Genomic DNA, 22183 nt, shown 5'->3' on the forward strand with positions numbered 1-22183 from the left:
TTATTATCTTTAATTACCAAATGGTTTGGTCCAAGTAGGAGGGGCTTAGCCTTTTTAAGAAGGCGCCTCAGTGTGGTTAAGGGGCTCGTAGAGTGAGTGTTTGGGAGTTATTGCTCTGTTTTTGGGCCGATTTACTGGTATAGCCAAATTTTGTGTGCAGATAACTTTAAACAGTTTATTTTATTTATTTTTGTTTGATTAGTTTTTTTTTTCTTTGGATTTTCACTGTAAATACCAGTTGCACCTATTGGATTAAACACTGAACTTTTGACCTCATCATCACGTCACTTCATTTTTTCGCCTCCATCTGCCGGTACATTCAGAGCAGTGGTGCTGCTGCTGTTGGGGCCTCTTTGTGGCACCCCTGTCTCTGTTACAGTTAGTATGGAATTTGTTGGCATGACACGAAACTTTTAACCAAGCCAGGTTTTTGTTGTAAATGAAAAATCAGCAAACTGTGAAACTTGAATACCATAGTCAGACAAATGGCAAGATCCACTGTCAGCCTGACCCAAAGTATTTATTAAGACATCAGCAGAGAAAGTTAATGACCCAACGTCTGCTAAACGTCATAATGTTAATGTCCACACAACGTTAGATTAAAACATCATTACACATTGATATTTTGTTGGTCTTAAGTTGTGGTAATAAGGAAAATCCAACATCTTCCAAACCCCAGCGACATCTAATTGTCGCATGCTAACGCAGTACTGACAACAAACACTGACCGTCTTCTAAAATTCTCATAGCAACGCCAATATGTCATTTGCATGAGACATTTTGAAGATGTTGGAATTTAATTACAATTTGATTACGATCACAATTAAAAAACAACATAATATCAATGTCTAATGATGCTTGACATTGTGTGGACGTTAGTCTTGTGACTTTCAACAGACGTTGGGCTTTGGTTACTTAATACCATAACTTAATTAACTATATTCAACCAATTTGCAACGTCTTATGATGTCCTTTGCCTGCTGGGTATGAAGGTATTTCTTCCATGGAACATAAAAGAAGATGTTTAACAGAATGTTCACACTGCTCTATTCCATACAGTCAAAGCTGACAAAGATTGTCAAGAGGTGAAAAAGCACCAAAAAGTATTGTAACATCCAACAATACTGTGGGTTATATACAAATGGGGTTTTTAGGGCAGTCGTGGCCTGATGGTTAGAGTCAGACTGGTAACCCGAAGGTTGCAGGTGCGATTCTCAATACCACCAGAAAATGACTGAAGTACCCTTGAGCAAGGCACTTAACCCCCAATCCCTCCCTGGGCGCCATAGCATAATGGCTGCCCACAGTGAGTGTGTGTGTTCACTACTCCTAATGTGTGTGCACTAACTTGGATGGGTTAACAGTTCACTTCAAAATGAAAATTCTGTCATCATTTACTCACCCTCAAGTTGTTCCATACCTGCATGAGTTTCTTTCTTCTGCTAAACAAAAAAGTAGATTTTTTTTTGAAGAATGTCGGTAACCAAACAGTTGATGTACCCCGTTGATGTACCCCACTGATGTACCCCACAAGTCAATGGGGTAAGACCTCAATGGAAGTCAACTGGATGCTATGTTACTTGTGTGCTTAAGTTTGTCCATCTGTTTGTGTTCTTGTAGATATCTCTCATTTGGTTGCTTCACAGCCCTTCCCTTCCACAACCATGACTCCCACAAACTCAACTCTTGGAACACCCGGTCCAACAAATCCAGACAACAACACGTCAACCAACACAACTACTGAGACCTCCCCTACATCTGCCACCACCACTACATCTGCCACCACCACCACCACCACCACCACTACACCTCACAACCCATGTGTGTCAGTACAATGTGAAAATGATGGCGTGTGTGTGCTGAACGACGCAGGAGAGGCGATGTGCAGGTAATACGTGAGAGGCCAGTTCACTGGACTTTTTTTTTTTTTTAACATTGATTAGTGTGTGGTACAGTTATAAAGTGGAGCCATGAACAACCACTTTGGTTCTTGGAAGTATTCCATTGGGTTTTCCAAAAATTCTACACTAAAGACTGTAAGCCATGAATGAAACCAACCAGCTCTCAAAACAAAACATGAAAAAAAGGTTTAAATAAATCAGACAAAAAGACACCAAAATAAAAAAATGACAGTATGAAGCTATTATAGACTATATCAATGTTTTTATGAAGTATTTAATTTTAAAGTATTTGATTGTCTGTATAAAAAAAACTAAAAGATACATGAGACACTAAACTTCACAAGCCATGAAGCGCTGCAAATTAAGTAAAATTAACAATTTAAAGCTATTATTTGAAATGTTATTATTAAGTATTTGCAGTTGATTGTAAAATAGATCTCAGTGCTCAGATCTGTTGCAGTGATTCTCTGTTACCAATGCACAGTTTATATCGCTGCGTCTCAATTGATATACTTATACTACGCCCTAAAAATATGTACTGCTTTTAAGAAAAAGTACATTCTTTTGAGTGTGTAGCACAAGAGTAGGCAAGCTTTTGGACAAACTACTTTGTCATAATTTCATCCTTAACGGACCACTCTGCATCTTAGTTACATCCTATCACCGTTTAAACTGCCCCGTCTATCATCTTGTCAAAGTTAAAATCCTCCACATTCAAATTAATTTCCTACCGTTTCGGAGAGAAATGTAGCAGCACGTTGATCTGCCAGTCGTGGGAGCCTCTACCCATGTGTTTGCAATTTGCATAATGATGCATTTTAGTTAATGACCAAACGTATTTTTACAAAAGTCCACCAATCTGTTGCAGATGAAATATAATGTGGATAGCATTGAATACATATCTTTTCGTCAGGTTAGATGCTGATTATTAAACTCTCAAACCTCTTTATCTAAACCTTTTTACTCAATCGTTGGACTCACACATCCGTCATGTTTGTATTTTTTGAATACGTTTTTGTGTTTGTGGTTCTAATCGAATCCTCGTTTCTAGTAATCCTGAGGACCTCGGTTAGCTGGTTCAGGTGTGTTTGATTAGCATTGGAGCTGAACTCTGCTGGACAGTGGCCCTCAAGGAAGTGTGTTTGACACTCCTGCATCCGAAATCGCATACTTTTTTGAGTTGGTACTTATTTTTAATAAGTAATTACTTCATGACCACTGTAGTATGTTCTATCTAGTATGAATGTAATCCGGACGTACTATATTCGGCATGTTGCCAGTGGCGTAACTTTGTTTTAAAAAGCAGGTGGGACAGGAGTGTGTGTGTGTGTGTGTGTGTGTGTGTGTGTGTGTGTGGGGGGGGGGTCTCTTTTTTTTGGGGGGGGGGGGGGGGCAGGGGGTTCCAGGGGGATGTGTTGTTGCTAATACAATGCTATATTAGTACAAAAACAATTGTAGAAAAAGTAACATTGCGACATCCAGAAATCAATTTCAGTAGTACATTTTGTTTAATGTATCGACATTTCATGTTTATTGTGAGTTTCATTCTTACATTTACTATATCACAACATATCATTAGTCCCAAGATTCTTTACGTTAGTGAATGAATATATAGACAAGCAATCAGTATTTGTATTCACTAATGTCTGGTGGTGGAACTTTTGGTAGACGTTTCAGAGCGTTTTTCCTCATTAAGATCAAAGATGTTCATTAATGATTGTATATCGAAAGCAGGGACATGTTGTGTGCATTTTGTTTTGTAATTTCACCGGAAAGAATAGTACGGTGGCCCAGTAGTGCACAACACAACGAAATTTAAAAAGCATACACAAGTTCACAGCACAACAAAATTTTAAAAGCATACTTAAGTTCATAACCGAACGAAATTAATCCACAACACAACAAAATGAGCCACAACACAACGTAAAATGTACAACACAACGGAATATAGGGCTCTCTGAGCGCGATAAAGTTAGTTTTCCTTGCCACTGTTCTATAGAGTCAGCAGTCTAAAAATATATATCAACACCACGATTAGTTTTAACAGTATGTAGCTAACCATTGTATTTCGACATTTATTAATTCAAAATCACCAACATGCATTATAGCTGTATATTTATACTCTAGAATGCTTTGACGCGCTACCACAGCTTAATTTCGTTGTGTTGTGAACTTATGTTTGCTTTTTTAATTTCGGTGTGTCGTGCACTACTGGGCCACCGTAGTATAGAGTCTCCACAGCGGCATTAGGCGATAGATTGACGCGCTCGTCTGTGTGAAGACTGCGCATGAGCCACAAGAGAACTTTCCTCCACTGATAACATTGGCAACAGACACTCAGCATGATTTCAAAAACAACACATTTCATCACCGGATCGCCTCTTATTTGACACAAATGAACGTCAACTGGACATGTTTCATTTGCATTAGGTATAGCCGTGCAGCGAGATGTTTAAAATAAATGGTGGGGATAATATTGACCCTGGCAAAAAGTGCTGTGGACGTAAATTATGCCTTTGTATGTTGTCATTATCATGTGACATTATCATGTGACCTACCAGCGTCAGTTACGTCGCTTCACTGCCGTTCATTAATCCTCTCCTGTGGCCTCATGGGATAGTAAAGTGTTCATCACAAGCACACTTCAGAATCTCACTGGAAGTAGTGGGTGATCCGGGTACTTTTTGCCTTCTCTTTTATGAGTACTATGAATTCAGACATGCTTATTTTGTCTCATACTGTTTTTTGCCTACTATATAGCAGGGAAGTATGCGATTTCAGACACAGCCCAGGATCTCATACGTGTGTTTCCGATAAGGGAGACATATAAAATGTGCAGTGGAGTTAGTCTCCAGGACTGGTTTGGAAAGCTGGACTAGACTATACCTCAGACTATACTGAAATACAAGAACGCTTTCAATACTCATTTCCCACAGAATAGATACACAATACCAGCTGCACTTTTTCATCTCTCCAACAGCGAGTTACACACAATCCCGCCTCTCCTCACTCACTCGTTTCATTTGCTCCGGATGGATATTATTGGTGTTACAGCGCTGGAATTCCAGTGTGGGATTGCGCGTATTGTGCATTAATTTACTCATTCCTGCACCCAAAGTGTGACAAACATAAAGCTGCCTCTCAGTACTAAATTGAATTATTTTTCGCTGCTTATTGCGCTTAAACAGTCAAATACACACATCGGACATGGCGAATATTCACATAAACACATTCAGTTGTGTTTTAAAGGAGAACTTGGTAACTTTTTTAACTTAATAAAACTGTCTAGAAATCATTTGGATGGTTAAACAACCTGTTCTGGTGATATTGGTGACTTTCCCCGCTCCCCCCAGCGTTCCCAGGCGGAAAACCAACCTTGCAACTTGGGGACTACCGTCCCGGCAAGATAGAAATTGGAAGTCTCGTGAGAAGCGAGAATGAGAACGAGCGCGAAACACGAATTGCTTTACGGCAATTCGACATAAACACACACGCATGTATGATATTACCAGATTACCCACCTCGGTAGACATAGCTCCACACAATACAGTTGGCTTGCTCCGATCATAACAAACGCACATGAGCAGCGGTAGAGAGGAGGAGGAGGCCGCCGCAAGTGAGTTTTTTACGACCGTGTTGTGAAATATACACCCCCCCCACAGCTGTAGGGGGAGCTCGTGGGGAAAACATGCGACAACAAAAGGGAAAATCAGCGAAGAAGTGACTAGAGTTAGCTAGAGTTGCCGAGTTCTCCTTTAAGTTTAAGAAATTGCATGTGTAACAGTATATTGAATCCGTGAGTCAGGTCTTAAAGTGACAGTAGCCTAATAAACCTGCTGCCAAATTATGAAATAATATTAAAAATATCTATATGGCGGTTTCCCCCCCATGGTATTAATGTCACAATTGGCTAGCAACTATGGAAAACCACTAGCCACAGTGGCTGGTGAGCAAAAAAGTTAATGTCAAGCCCTGTTTGTCAACATGAACTCTAAAGAATCTGCGCATCTCAAAATCATCCATGTACCAGAAGCATGTGCACACTTTGGTCAGAGCGGAATACATGCAATTAAATATTTACATGCTTATTGTGTTTTTTTGCAATTAAAATCAGCATACGACACATATTTACGATTATGAGTTCAATCACATCAATTTGATCAAAGTATTGTGTTTACATGAGGTAAAGTTGAAATGCAATATTGCCTAAATCTCATTATAATTGCATTATGACCTGGATAATTGAAAAAGGATGAGTGTTTATGTCATGATTAGTTTGGTCTTAAGTTACAGAAGATGTTTTTGTTGTCACGAGCAGCATGTGTGTGTTGTGTCTCCCTGCAGGTGCGCGGTGGGTAACGACTGGTGGCATTACGGCGACAGATGCCAGTTTAAGAGCTCTGCCCAAAACAACATCATCACCGCCGTTCTGGCGTCTGTCGTGGTGTTTGCCGTCATGCTGATCGTGACGGTAGTCAGCGTGGTCTGTGTGAAGAAGCACCAGAGAAAAGCGCGGCTTAATGGAGAGGGAATCACCATGAAAAACTTGTACTCGTTCAAAGCATGAGGATCTGATGTGTTCTCTAAAGGCCCATTCACACCAACACAGAAGACTATACAGATAACTGTGACCATAACTGCATTAGCGGACGATGTCACCTTCCGCTTTAAATGCTCAAGCTCTTTAAATCACGAAGGATTCTGAATGGCTGTCAATGTTTTTATCGTTCATCAGCAGGAAAATGCTGTTATAGTTGTGGTGTGGACTCTGATCCTCGTTTATATTTAGAGCGATTTTTAAGTCAAGTTAATTAAGTCAAGATTTTTAATAAAGATTTTTTTAAAGCAGCTTTACAGAGATAACATGAGAATGATGCATTTCGACTGTTGTTCAGATAAAGTTAGTTCAGTGTTGATTCAGTTCCACTGTAAAGATCATCAATTATTAAATTAGTTCATTTCATCTATAAAGCACTTCTACAAAAAAGATGTCATCGTCCAGCTCAGTTCAGTTCTCATACAACAGTGTCAGTGCATTCAGATCAATAATATCGTTGAATATTAAGTTTCCTCAACTAAGCAAGCCAGAGGCGACAGTGGCAAGGAACCAAAACTCCATCAGTGACAGAATGGAGGAAAAAACCTTGGGAGAAACTATAGACTCAGTCGCTCAGTTCTCCTCTGGCCAATGAACAAACAGAGTATGATTATGATTCAGCTGCTTTAAGAACTACATCATTATCAGTATAGTTATCATCCTTGGTGTGAACGGGCCTTAATGTGTGTCTTACACAATAATGCTCTGAGAGTGATTCATGAAAAATGCTTTTATAATTGATTAGTTGATGTAATTAATAGGACAAGACGTGGTTTGTTAATTGGCCCCAAAAAGCATGTGTTCACTGTCTGAATGTCATAACATGCATGAACACACTTATAATAAAACGTCTGATAAAGAACCGGGGTAAGTCACTATTAGAAACACATTTCGAAATTCAAGAAACCTGGTTGATTGACAATAAGACTGTATTAATTCTTCCTGTCAGAGGTTTAATTGTGGTTTTCCAAATAAAAGAGAACAACTAAAGTTTAAGATGTTTCACATCTGTTCCATTGAGAGAAGTTTTGGTTACACTTTATTTTAAGTTGATACATTGTACTTACTCAAATAAGTACTGAGTAATATTAAATAACTCCGTGTACTTACTATAGAGTTACGGTTAGGGTTTGGTTTAGGGTTAGTTACTTGTAATTATGCACAATTGACTGTCATTACCATAGTAAGTATATGTTGTAACGTGTAACTACGTCACCTTAAAATAAAGTCATCATCATTGTCTCTCAGAAAGAGACACAGATCATCAGCTAGTTGATTAATTGAAAGTGTTACAATCCATCATCCATGTTCAACCTAAGAATGTCTTATTCATATTGGCTAAAAATAATAATAAAAACAAAAACAAAAAGCAGATTTTGCTACTTTTTCACTGAAATGAGCTAAACTTGGTCCATTTGTGTTGGATCACATGAATCATTTTTGTTAGAAATTGGGCAGTGGATTTCAGCATGCTTGGAATAGAGCGGAATTAAAAGAGTAAATGTTAAATTATGTTATAAATGATTATTTTATGTGTTATGGAGTAAATGGGAAAACCTGTTAGTTTTTAATGTACAATTATGTTTGACATTTAAAAGAGTTTCTGTTATTTTGATGTTTTTGTGGTTACCAAAGAGTAGAGGGAAAACAAATCATAGTATGCACCAAAAAATAAAATATAATTTGTTACAGCCAAATTTATTAGCTCTCAAATTATATTGGTTCAAACTTTAAATTGCTATGTAATATTAATAAAAAAAAATGTTTTTTTTCAAAGACAAAGAATTACATTCATACAAAGTATAATCAAGAAAATAAACTGAAAAGTGTTTATTACGTAATTTAACCATGCACATCAGTAACAAACATTGTTTCCACGTACCTTCAGTGAATTAAGCTGACCAAATTAAGTGTATAATTCAATTAAGTACATAATTTAATATCAAGGAGATTGCAAATTTTAGAGAATAACATTAATTGAAATCAATCAAGTTTAGAAAAAAAAGAATAAGTAAATCAGACAACCTGCGTGTGTTTTTCCATTTTCTCAGTGTATTTTCTTTAGACATTAGCTAAAATGTAGTCCAATATAAGTTTTTGGGGTTTTTATAAATTAATTTCTCTATAAATAAAAGCTAAATATGAACCTTGATTTTTCACTTAAGATATGTCTGTTCTGCACATCAGCACTCTTGTGTCAAGCCTAAATACTATTTAAACAAAATTGTATTTTGTTGTTGTTGTTTGTACATATTTTCTCTATGGGGACTGTTGTTTGCTTTTAGATAAACTGCACAAAAGAGTTTTAAACAAGAATGATTTCTGAGTAGACCAATATAAAACGGCACTTTAGATGACACGGCCATTTAAATGTTTTCAGTGTACTCATTAACTTCATGCTTCAAAAACTTCAAAATACCTCCAGAAACTCTTTTAAATGTCCAACATCTAAACATTAAACACTACCCAGACAGCAACATAGTGTCGGTCCAGATCCGGCCCACATCTGGTACGTGTGGATTCCACTTGTTCCAGATGTTGGCCGGATCTAGGCCGACACCATGTTGCTGTCTGGGTAACTGTCCTTGTTACTCTCCGTAGGGCACCAGTTTGACCAGCGTCACTGATTGGATCAACAACTGTGAGTTGTTGAGGGAATATTCACACAAAAAAAAATCAAATGAAATTGCTGTGATCTCATTTAAATTTTTAACATTTTCACTCATCAGTACAACTCACCCAGTTTGAGTTCAGATTATTAAATTCAACGGTGTATAAATGTGTCATAATTTTATTAATTTAGACCAGGGGTCTTTTTTTTAGGTGACAGAGACGTGTCAAACAGAGCTACATATTAACCATATAGCACTTTAATATAAATAGAAACCAACCATTTCATGATAGTTATATTATGTTAAGTACAGTAGATTGGAACTATGCACGTTATTGTTGTTGCACATGCATCATTGTCTGTATATTACTTTTTATTGTTACAATTGAGATTTAGGCATCATAACAAGCATACGTTACAATAAAAATCACAATTCATTAGTCATTCACAGTTGTTGTTATTTTAAAGGATTTGCAGATCCATAGGCTACATTTTGATTTTACTAGTGTAGTCAGATGGACAATTAAACATTTACTTGAACTTTGGATTCAAGTTTATAAAAAAAAAAAAAATTTTTTACTGTCAGATGGACAATTAAACATTTAATGGAATATCAAAAATATATTGATACAAATATTTTTCTATTAGTCTGCATTTAGAAGCCTACATTGCGCGCATTTTGACATTCCATATTTTTCTCCCGCGGTAGTTATCTCTGTCAACTGCAATTTCGAGCGCATATCCCGCATTTATATGTAGATGTCACTTACGAAAACAGCGTGTAATTGACCGATGTTACTCTTAGCAGCATGAAAAACTAAACTTAAATTCAATGGATTATAGAGGCTATAGCTTCGAAAGCGTGCAAAGAGCGCTCCCTTTACAATCACTAGAAAGCTGTCACTCATCTCAGTTCGCGATCTCACAAAGTTCCATTAAAATCAATGAAGTTGTCTACACTGCAAAATTTATCTCTTTCTTGCAAATCATGTCTTTGTTTGCTATTGAGAGGATTCGCGAGTGTGCAGAACTTTGGCGAAAACTTTGGCGTTTTGAGCGGTAAGTGGATATTAACTTAAACACCTCTGATGGGCCATTGCATCCAAGATATCAAGAAACATTGGTGGACACCCTGCCATACCGGTGCAGACCCCCGGTTGAAGACCCTTGATTTAGACAAATTATTTTTTTAATGTACTTACCTCTGTATATTACATTTCTTACAATCACCAGGACACATTTCTCAATCATTTTTCAAAACTCTTCACACAGTTCTCCTAACCAACTTTTAACTTGGCAGAGCAGTTAATTTCACATTCAAAATGCACTAAAACTACCAAAACACTTCATACACGCATGTCTCAAATCAACTCATTCTTCTATAACACTAGCAAAGGTTGTCACCCAAAAAACAATGACATAAAAACACTGACAACGGGTAGCATTAGTACACAATGTTCTCTTTCGTAAAACTTCTTTACAAAACAAGAATTGCACCTCTCTGCTGTTTAGAATTCACTGCAGTTTCTGTTACATGATGTTACATGTTTACATTAAAGTAATTACAGTACATTTTTCCCCTTTTGTATAGATGGTAATGAAATTAAAATATGTAGGTGTTCATCTACTTCTAATTGTATTGATAGGATTCCAATATTATAGATTAGAAATATACTGCAATATGGTATTACTGTAGAAATTAAGCAAATTTTGTAGTTGTGTCGAAGTAGGAACATAATGAATGTAATTTGAAAGATGTAGTCATTGACTGCATTTTGTGCCAAAGCAATGGAAAACAATCCAGTTTGGCTCACAAAGACTGCTGTTGTGCTCACTGTGTGAAGAGTTTTGAAAAAGTGAGCTAAATATTGAGAAACTGGTCCTAGCGATGGTAAAAAAAAACGTAAACTGGGATACATGGAAAAATATATTACTACAATATAAAAATATATTATGTCAAACACTCATATCAGAAAGCACCACAAGAAAAGCTACTGTAGAGTCATAAATTTAAGATTTATTGTAACAAAACCAGGAACTGTTTGTGTGGTTGGTTTGAGCATAATTTCTTACAGATAAATTGGATTGCATTACAGGACTTGACACAGTCATGCTGGTGTAAAGAGGCGGATGAGTGTGTGTTTATGTGTGTGTGTTTATGTGTGTGTGTTTATGTGTGTGTGTGTGTGTATGGCTCATTGATCAGCAAGTGACGACAGCACTGGGCAGAATGCACAGTTCATTTACAACTGGTGCGTGTGTGTGTATATGTTTCTGATACATATACATCTATTGGCATGTATGCATAAAGGGTCATCTTGTTCTAGACACACAGTTCCCTTAAAAAGCATTGGTATACAATATTTTTCTTATTTACAATCATTGGAAAGAGAAAAAGAAACAAACAAAAAAAATCACCATTTCTCGCAGAGAAGATTAGTAAAAAGTGACGAAGTCACCATAAAAGAGTAAGCAACTCCTAGGAGTTAGTCTTTCAAATTTCCACTAAATTTCTAGTTTGTATACAGGCCCGAAGCCTTGATTTACTGAAGAGATACAGTATTACTTTAAGTGCCCTATCTACAACAGTTAAGTGTGGTATTACTAGTGTGTACCGTACAACACAATTTAATGTCAACGCAATCTTCTGTTTTTAAATCAACTTAAAGTCTGTTGTAGCTTCTCTCACATATGGTAACTAATAAACAAAATCAAAATATCCAGAGACTTGATGTTGGTAATGACAAGTTAACATCGCAATAATAGTGTTGAATTATATAGGTATCGGTTTAAGGTAAATAAAAGTTAAAACAGTCAGTAATCAGTAGTGAACTGCTCTTAAAACTCTAGTGAAATGGGTGAGGCACGGTAGAGCACACTCTTGTGTTCTCTTAAAGGGATTGGTTGAGATCCTGGTGGACTTCGTGGGAAGTGGCGTCATAATACGTTGCCTGTTTGGCCCAGTTTCGTGACCTTTCAGAGCCGTTGTAGGTAGATTACTCACAGCTTCATATTGGTTGACTGCAGTAAAGCAGAATATACTCCACTTGAGTATTGAGTGAACATTCAGTCATCATCCACTCAGCCTCATGCCGTTCTAACTGATTTACTCAAAAGTGGCGGCATTGGTGCAAGAAATGCTGTCAGAGTATGTCAGTATTGGGCAAAAGACCAAGAACTGCGTCATAAAGCCAACGACATGAAGGTGAGTAGATGATGGCAGAATGCAACGACTCCTTCAGAGCGGTGTGTCGTAGTAGTCCGCAGGTCGCTCACTCTTGGCCGGCCTCTGTTGGTCCTGCTGATGTTGTTTCATGATCTCCTTCACCTCCTCCTCCAGCTCTGGAGGTATGATGAACTGGTCGTCGGGGTCGGGTTGAGCGGGGGCCGTGAAATAACCCCCAGATTTCTTGGAAGGAGCCTCGGCCACCTCAATCAAGTTGTGGCTCTGCTCCTGCGGCGCCACCGAGCCATTCCCCCTCCGCTTCCCCAAGGTCTTGCTCCAAGAATCAAAGTTCCCAATTTTGTCCGTCTCCAGCACAGGCTCCGGAAGCTTCTCTGGGGTTTCCGGTGTGCAAGGTGGAGGTGGCGGAGGTAACAAACAGTGGACGTCAGCCTCCACTTCCACTCGACTGCCGTTAGAGAAGACGCCAGCAATGGGCTCCTCGTCCTCGCTGTCCAGGCCGTTGTCCGAGAGTGCGCTGGAAAAGGTGGCGCTGGAAAGTTGCCTCTGGAAGGAGCCGCTGGCATTGGGCGCTAGGTGGAGCGAGCAGCAGGGCAGGCGCGGGTTCAGCTGTGGCGCGTGGCTCTGCGGATGGAGGTGGATGTGCGAGTCCTGCAGGAGGAGAGGCGGCTCGTCCGAGGACGCGGTGGATCCCACTTCGGAGCTCATCTCGGAAGCGCTGACCTCGGAGCTGATCTCGCTGCAGGAGGACGGGGGCACCCCCGCAGAGGCGGCCGGGTACAGGCCCGGCCCGGGGCTCGGCGGGGGCTGTGGCGGCGCGTGGATGCTTTCGGACGCCGAGCAGCAGCAGCAACAGCAGTCCTCAGCCACGCTGAGCTGCACCACCACAGCGCTCAGGCTGTCCGTGCAGCCGTACGACTGCGCCAGAGTGCACAGCTTCTTGGCAGCCGCCAAAGCGTCGGGGACCTTCCGAACGGCCTCCACCGCCTCGCTGGGGTCCATGACGTCGAAGAGACCTCTGCTGCCCAGGATGAAGAACTCATCTCTGGGGGTCAGCGGGAGCGTGTTGACGTACGGCCGAGGCAAGACTGCCGGGTAGAGGAATGAATAGCCCATGATGCGGGTGGAGTCTGTTACGCCGTTCACTTTGTTGTCCTGTTTAAGAAGAGGAATTCGCCGTAGCGGCGCACTTTGGTGAGTGAACATAGCTCTTTGTTAATTTTTATAGTAAAACGATGTTCAAAGACTGTGTTTGTGTGAGTTAAAGGAATGGTTCACCCCAACAGTCAGCCTCAAAGCTGCATTGTATTTACTTTCTTCCGTTTGACGAATCGTTTAGCTGTTTTATGGGATTCAGCAGTTTCAAGCCCCAAGAAGCATATGCAATAAAAGTAGGGTAAAAAGGTTTAATCCAGGTCATCTGAAGGTATATGATCACTCTGCATGATAAACAGAGCAAAATTTAAGTTGTTGTTCAACTTAAGCTGTTTAAGTTGTTGTCCCTTTGGAGCTTGAAACTGCTGGACTATTATTGTACATACAAAAACAGCTGAAAGATTTTTCAAATATCTTCTTTTGTGTTTCACAAGAAGGAAAAAAATGACACGAGTAAGGGCATGAAGAATGATAACAAAAATGTAGTTACTCAGTGAACCATCCATTTAACTTCTATAAAAGCAACAGATAAGCAGAATCCACCTTAGAGTCAACATGAAATGGCATTTCACTTCCTTAATGTGACTTTCTTCAATGAGAAAAGACAGGCTTTTAGTTTCTCACAGTGAGTTGGTGTGCTGATGTAAAATGGGCATTTCATATCAGAATGGAGTCAGAGCTGAATGTGAGCAGTCACGTACCCCTATGCTAACGCTATTTTCAAATCTATCCTTATTAACCAGCATTCAATTACCGCAGTAACTATTGGCGAGACTTTACAAAGGCAACAGCCTCAAACTAGCGGTGTGCGATATTGACAAAAATGATCTCTCAATACTTTTTATATTCAATAAGACACTACAGTGCTGTTACCAATCAAATGAAATCAGTCTCAACAAAATCCATTTTTGCACTGTAGCAGTGGCACAGAAGCTGTATGTAAAGCAGCATTTATTTACACTGCAATTACATTATAAATAATGCATGAGATTAATTTCTTAAATGAAACTAAAACACCAGTAGGTGGCAGCAAGTCATGTCTTAACTTAGTGAGTCGCTGAGTCATTCATTCAAATGATTCCTTCAAAATGGCCAATTTATTCAGGAATTAAGCAAGTGTCGCATGTCGCCCCAATGTGCATGATATACAGTAATCAACATTTGAAGTGGATCAAAAAAGTTAATCAAAGTTGTCCTAAGACAAGAACAGGTATTGTTCAAAATTCATGTATAACTTTATTAGGTTTTGATCCACTACAAATGTTGACTACTGTACATTTTAAATAGTATATGTGTTTTTCAATGCATAGTATGTTGAAAAGTGTATGCCAAAAGTCCCCGGATGGTCTTCTATTTCCGGTAGATTTTCAAAGTGTGGATCTGTGCAAACTCGGCTAATATCGGCCACAACCCATTGCGCTTTAAAGGAGGATTTGGTTCAGAACTACAAAAATTAATAAAAAGAACTACAGGTATGGTGGATGTGCGTGAGACCAACGGTTAAGTAGAGACGCCCTGAAAGGGGTTTGATTTATTTGATTTAGCAATATCTACCCTGATGAAAAATATTAGAGTTATATTTCATCTGCAACAACATTGTGAACTTGTATTAAGACACAAATAGCACAATCGCAAGACGTTTGTAGATGCATTTGACAATTAACTATTAAATGCATAATTTTGCAAAAAAAACATGAGCAGAGTTCTCCGAATGAAAGAACCACAACTTGCAGATCAGTAGGAAGTATTGTGTGAGTAGTATAAATGTAATTAAATAAAATGTGTAAATGAGGATGTTAACTGTGACAGGATGATTGACAGGGCGATTTACGGTGACAGAGCGCACATAACTCTGCGACGGAGGGCAATTTTATGACGTGGTAGTTTGTCCCAAAGCTTGCCTACTCTTCTGCAACACACTCCAAAGTATCTACTTTTTCTTCACAAAAAGAGTACATACATACTTAGCATAGTATACGTAGGTAAACTGGGATGCAGCATCTGTCTTTATGAATGGATTGTTGAAACACTGATTCGTTCAAAAACTCTGATTCATTCAGGAATGAAACACCAGTGTGTTGATCGGAGACACAAAGAGTTCTGTTGTGAGTGTGTTCGGAACTATTTTCTAAGCCAAAATATAGCAAAAAAAGTTCTTTACTGAACTGGTGTATAAAACCAATATCACATTTGCAATCGTGCTGATATTCAGGAAAACAGCACGCTTGTTCGTGTGATATTGCTTAACTATATCATATTTAAATCTAATAGGACTCGTTATGGCGTGTTTTTGTTTGTTTTTTTGCAAAGTTACATACTCGATAATGCCAGCTTTCACATCATTAAACAACAATTACATTAAATTAACATTAACATATTATCGTAGAAGATACGCACACCTCAACCTCAAACAATGACTAAATAACTAATCGACTGTGCAGACTCTTATGACATTTTTGATGCAAAGAGACATTTTTTTTTCTCTGGAAAAACGTGCACGGATGAATAGAATAGTTCACAATAAGATCGGGAACAGTGAAACAAACTTTCATTTCATGTTGACTTTAATGCCAGAGGGAAGCGTTCCTCATACCTCAGTGATGATGGCTTTATGCTGTCGCACGCGGTCGTATTCCTCCTTGATGCTGATGTTGTGCAGCAGCGACAGCGGGAGCGCCTTGCCGTCGCGACACAGCACGGCCTGACACTTGCCCACGTTGGCGGAGGTCAGGGTGAAGCAGCCAGCGGGGTCTGTGGGGTCGTGACGGATGTGACAGAGCGCTGCCGAACCGCCCAGCTTCTGCCCTGCAGTGCCTAACTTACTATTAAATGGAGAGGGAAAAGGACAGACATGTTTAGTATTAATCAAAATCTCTCCATACCGATTGTCACCACAACACCGCTTAGTACGCGTGCATTTACCGCTGCATGACCAGGAAGGTGTTGGTCATGTAGTCTTCCTCGCTCTTGGTCCTGTGCAGTTCTTCTGCCAGTATGTCGTTCATTGTGCACTGGAGTAAATACGGCACCTCCACATTCCTGTCGCCGTCGAACACACCGTACAGAGCTTCTCTACTGCCGCAGAAGCTGTTCACAGACAGCGCAGCCACACACAGTCTGTGCAACGCAAACAGCACACGTCAGACACTCAGAAACCGTTCACACAGAGGATCTCTGAAGTGTGTTATCCAGTGGTCACTCACTTGTTTTTGACGCCTGAGGCTTCGGTGTAGCCGTGACTCCAGACAGCTGGCCCTCCTGCACTCTCATTGGCTGAGAACGACGAGGGAGGCGGATCGATCCGGAAACAGCGGATGTTACTATAAGTTGAAAGTGGAAGTGAAAATATTAATTTTTACAGTAGGTCGAAAGCAGACGTCAAGTCACTTTTATTTCTATACAATACAGATGGTTGCAAAACCATTCACAGTAATGAACACGAAAATAACGATACACTTGTTTGTTCACAGTTTGAACTTTCTTGATTCCATTTGTTTAATTTCAAACTATGAGTTGAATTATCCATAGTTGCTTTTACAGCTACAAAGCTGGGAGCACTAAATGATATTCAAAGTCACATTACACGCTTTTAACATTAAATAAAGCACATAAACAGTACCTTTGATTATCATTGCCACACTTTGTGTTTGTTGTTCGCAGAAAAATAGAAAACATTTCTAAAATAGAATCGTCGTGGCTGGTTAGGACAAAAACTCTGATTAACATGGAAAAGATACCTTTTATCGCGTGTTGCAGTGTGTGTAGTTAGGAGTCGGACACAGTGTAATGATATCTCCCAAGGGTAGCATGTACAGAGTGAACAGCAACGGTACTAGTACTGAGGCTTGTGGTACTCCATACTGAACTTGTGATCGATAAGACACTTCTTTGTTTAGACAAACTGATAACGGTCAGATAAGTATGATTTGAACCATGCCAACGCAATTCCACTAATGCCAACATAATTTTCGAGTCTGTTCAAAAGACTGTTGTGGTCAATGGTATCAAATGCAGAACTAAGATCCAGTAACACTAATAGAGAGATGATCGGATGAAACCACGATCAGATGATGAACTCTGATGAGAGCTGTCTCAGTACTAAGATGCGGTCTAAATCCTGACTGGAAATCCTCGCAGATATCATTTCTTTCTAAGAAGGAACATATTTGTGAGGATACTGCCTTTTCTATCTTTGACAGGAAAAGGTAGATTCCAGATCGGTCTGTTATTGACTAATTCTTCAGGATCAAGTTGCATTTTTTTAATAAGAGGTTTAATCATAGCCAGCTTAAAAGTTATTGGTACGTATCCTCATGACAATGATGAATTAATAATATTAAGAAGCAGATCTATAACTTCTGGAAGTATTACTTTCAGTAGCTTAGTCGGTATAGGGCAGGGGTGGGCAAACTACGGCCCGCGGGCCACATGCGGCCCGTTAGGCTTTTTAATCCGGCCCGTCGAGTGTTTAAAAAATTGTCATAAGATCGCATTCATTTGGCCTTTTTCTTGCAATACTTTGCGTTATATATATATATATATATATATATATATATATATATATATATATTATATATATTGCATTGCATATATTTGACAATCGGAATATCAGATATTTCATGCCATAGCTAACAAATGTAAAAAAGGAAAAATGACATAAAAGCAGATCACATAATTCATTCAGCGCTGTTGTGGCTGCGGTGTGTCACGTAACAAGCAATGACGCGTCACCATGGAAACCAAACAGACAGCGCATAGACTTGTTGCACGAGTTGTACGTTAATGTTTTTTCCTTTTTTTGGAAACTCACAGAGAAAAAAATGTTTGGTAACCGCTTGCACACCTTTTTAGTTTTTCCTTTGTCTGCTATTTAGTTTCTTTGCTCCTCTGGATTTGTGGATGTATCCTGACTGATTCCGTTTACCGACCTTTATCGCCCGGCTTTCGACTAACGTTACACTCCCCTGTCTGCCATGTACAGAACCCGGTTTTGTTCATTAAATGTTCTGATCTGCCTTTGCTTTTTATGTTTTATTTTATTATTCTTAAAATAAATTTGTATATTCATTTATTTCGTTTTTTTTCCACAAATGTATGACTTTTGGAAGTGCAAATTGATTGCCATATGCAGTTTTAATAAAGTTGAATTAATGTAAGTTAACCTTCTGTCATTTTTACTTTTCTAAGTGTAAGTGTACACTTGCAGGTGTTCTGTTTCTAATTCACTGTTAGGCCCATTAAATAATAATAAGGATAAACAATATTTTAAAAGTAGGCCTATAGGCAATAATTATCTAACATCTGACTAATTAAAAATTAACCTCAAAACATAACATGCTAAATGGGAGATATCCAACAGTATTGTCATAATGTCTCTCTCAGTTGTTGAATTTCGGGCAGACGTTGCCACAACATAAATGTGTTTGCTCAGCCCGATCTCATGAAGCGAATACCACGAATTGTATTTGTAGTGCTTATGATACGCAGTTTTCGCGTGCATATGATACGCACTTTATGGCGTGTAATAGGCACGCACTCCGCACCCCTAATCCTAACCAAAGGGTTTACAGTACGTGCATGCAAAAAAACAAACATTTTTGGCGTATAAATGGCACGAGAAATAAAATTTGTGGTATAGATACGCACTTTCATGAGATCGTGCTTCATAATCTGCTGGGCCGGCCCTCTGTCAAATTTTGAAACACAGTGTGGCCCTTGAGCCAAAAAGTTTGCCCACCCCTGGTATAGGGTCTAACATACATGTTGATTTTGATGATTTAACAAGTTTAGACAATTCTTCCTCTCCTATAGCAACGGATGAATGGAATTTGCTGTAACTGGACACTTCTGAGCTTCAAAGGTGTTCATCATAAAAGTATTACTGAATTCGTTTGAGGTCAATCAGATGAAATAGTTGCACATATCAATATTTGCTGAGAAAGCCCCCAAATGAAGACAATTCAAAGGGATTTTTATGTCAGACAAAAACATTAGACAGATATTTAAAAAAGTGGCTTTGCACGCTACATCAAGCATTTTCTGAGTGAAGGAACACGTTTCTAGAATTGTAGGAAAATCCCTTATTGCAGAATTTATTTCGGAATTTGTACATTTAATTTTTAAATTACATTATTAATTGTTGTACATCATCTTTTGCAATTAATCTCACTAAACTATTGTGTTAATTTCGACAACACTCAATTTAGGAGAAAAAAAAGAATCTGTTTCATAGTTGCTGAGTATATGTACACCTGGGAAAATTCTCAATTATGGCACTGACAGAAGTGGAAGAACATGCACGTGTCCCCTTACTTGAGCTGCTCCAGGGTTTTGTGGTCCAGATTCAAGCGCAGGTTTCCCGTCAGATCCAGCTCCTGGAGTTTGGGAGGTAGACTCTCCGGTAAGGTGATCTCACTCAGCTCATTACAGCTCAGATCCACACACTACATACACAACACAAGCGCAAACATATGAATGCCATACAAGCAGTGTAGCACACAGTAGGATGATTGACTAATCGTCTGATAGTGTTATTCGATCTAACTGCAGTGATTTGAGATCAATTTCCATCACATTTTGCCAAAGTTTATAATAAAAAAAAACACATTATAAAGTACATAAAAGATAGTCAAGGGTCTTCCTTCATACAAAATTAAGGTTTCTGGGTTTAATCAGACTGCATTATTAACATATTAGGCTTACACTGGCTATGTTTCCATCCAAAGTTGCAAAATTTAACTTGTGCGCAAAATTGGAATATTGCATAAATGTTTGCGAATAAAGCACCGTTTCCATCCAGTGAGTCGAAGAGAACAAAACCGGCAGTTCCTGATAAACTGGCGCTAAATATCACGAAGTAAAGTACGAGAAGCCACTGTATATAATAAATTAAATGCGTCTCAGAGCGCCCAGACGAACCGAAATAAACGTGTTATCTTGCTTTGGGAGGCAGATTTTGCTGTTTGGGAACACAATCATGTGACAGTTCAGGGAGGGAATTAGCTTGATTTTCACCACAGGGGGACTTTAATTGCAATAATTTGTATGACAATTAATCGGCAACACAAAATTCATGATCATGACAGGCCCAGTGCTCGGTGAAATCTCACTAGTCCAAAATAATCCATAACATAATTTGCATAACTGCATATTAAACATCACATAGGAAAGTTTTGGTGTCCTGCAGTATTTTTGCTTCTAGTGTGGACAGTAGGGTTGGAAACTCTGACTGAAATGACTTTCATGGCATGATTTGTTTCCATAAACAGTTGTGCATACATCATTCTGCCATAGTAAAATACACGGACAAAAATGAGTGAATTAAAGCCAGTTTTGTAAACTGAAATGTAGTAATGTGTAGAAAACAACCACAGCGTGAGTGATCTGACCTTCATCTCCATGAGCTGCATGACCTCGGGGAAGACCTCGATGCAGTTGGAGTGAGCCACCAGCGTGTGCATGCGCCTGCAGTTCAGGATGGTGGTGGGCACTGCCTTCAGCCTGTTCCCACTCAGGTCCACCTCCTCCAGCTCCTCCAGCTTGGCCATTTTACTGCACAGCAGACAATATTGATTTGCTGAATATACTGAATATAATATACTGCGCATACACACATTCTATGAATCAGACTGAATTTCATTTGGATGATGTGTGTCTGTGAAATTTGGCACTTCTGGTAATTTGCCGATTAAGCAGGTCAATTTTAATTGAGGATTTTTTTAATTGAGTAATCAAATTTAATGGAGCAGATATTGTATGTAGTACAATACCCGTTTACACCTGTTATTTTATTCCCTCTCTTTTGTCCACTTTCAATTTCTTCGAGGGGAGGGTCTATGGGTGGGTGAATTTATGCTTTTTTAGATCTTTCCATCTATAGACGAAATAAGCTTGCACAATTTACATATTAAAAACATACGGAGAGCATTAGCTTTCGTTTCTGCTCTAACAGCCACAAGACCAGCCGAACGCTGTGTGAGTGTGTGTTAGAAATCAGGAATGATGAGAGAACATTTTCATCATCAAACCAAACTTGGGTCTCCACTCTCCAGCCAAAGTTTAAACCCATAATGGGCTTCCCATAATGTTTACGCATTAGGTCAGTTGGCGTAGAGTAGATGGTCATTTGTGGCTGTTTGAACACTTCGACCACATGAGCGTTTACTCTACGAAAGCAATCCGGGCGAATGTGTTTTCATCTTCCTCTGGAAGTGGTCAAAACGTTTTAGACCCCGTTTACTCCTGTATTTAGCAGTGTCCACTTGTGATCCGATCAACCAAAATGCATCTTAATACCAGGTGTAAACAGGGCCATAGTTGTGACCTTAGGTTATCAACAGTATTTTCAAGTGTGTGTGTGTATAGTAGCTTTAGTCTTGGAATAGATTTCCCCTTTGGGGACGTCTTCAATTATTTGTTATTCAATTATTGATATATAAATAGATGTTTGAGAGTGTCACCTGGCTGGGAAGGTCTGCAGGTGATTGTAGGCCATGTGCAGGATCCTCAGGTGTGTGTGTCCCGTCAGCTGAGGCACACACTTGTCCGTCAGGTGGTTGTTGGTCAGATAAAGCTCCTGTAAGATACTGCTGCTCTCTTCTGACAGACTGGATGCTGGGAGATTCTCCAGCTTGTTGGCTGATGCATTCAGACACCGTAAACTGAAGACAAATCACATTATTGACAGTGAGTTACTGACAGTCTCACTCGAATGCAATGCGTTCAAACGCTAACAT

At 39.2% G+C, this 22183-nt stretch overlaps 2 protein-coding genes across 2 annotated transcripts in view; one reads left to right on the plus strand and one right to left on the minus strand.

Annotated features, from left to right (window-relative positions):
* The window catches only part of mep1bb (meprin A subunit beta b), a gene marked incomplete at its 5' end in the record, with an annotated part of 33339 nt that extends 25854 nt beyond the window's left edge, over positions 1-7485 (plus strand). The window contains 2 exons of the mRNA XM_079876736.1: positions 1621-1888; positions 6246-7485. Coding sequence (XP_079732862.1) covers positions 1621-1888; positions 6246-6468 — 491 coding nt within the window. The 3' untranslated portion in view covers positions 6469-7485. The remainder of the gene's footprint in view (positions 1-1620; positions 1889-6245) is intronic.
* A 2011-nt stretch (positions 7486-9496) lies between these two features.
* phlpp1 (PH domain and leucine rich repeat protein phosphatase 1) overlaps positions 9497-22183 on the minus strand; it is a 55583-nt gene continuing 42896 nt past the window's right edge. The window contains exons 11-17 of the mRNA XM_079876191.1: positions 21908-22108; positions 20837-20999; positions 19761-19891; positions 16652-16768; positions 16371-16565; positions 16042-16270; positions 9497-13448 (exon numbers count right to left, since the gene is read on the minus strand). Of these exons, the coding sequence (XP_079732317.1) occupies positions 12348-13448; positions 16042-16270; positions 16371-16565; positions 16652-16768; positions 19761-19891; positions 20837-20999; positions 21908-22108 (2137 nt within the window). The 3' untranslated portion in view covers positions 9497-12347. The remainder of the gene's footprint in view (positions 13449-16041; positions 16271-16370; positions 16566-16651; positions 16769-19760; positions 19892-20836; positions 21000-21907; positions 22109-22183) is intronic.

This window comes from Squalius cephalus (genome assembly GCF_949319135.1).
Source record: "Squalius cephalus genome assembly, chromosome: 7".
NCBI lineage: Eukaryota > Metazoa > Chordata > Actinopteri > Cypriniformes > Leuciscidae > Squalius > Squalius cephalus.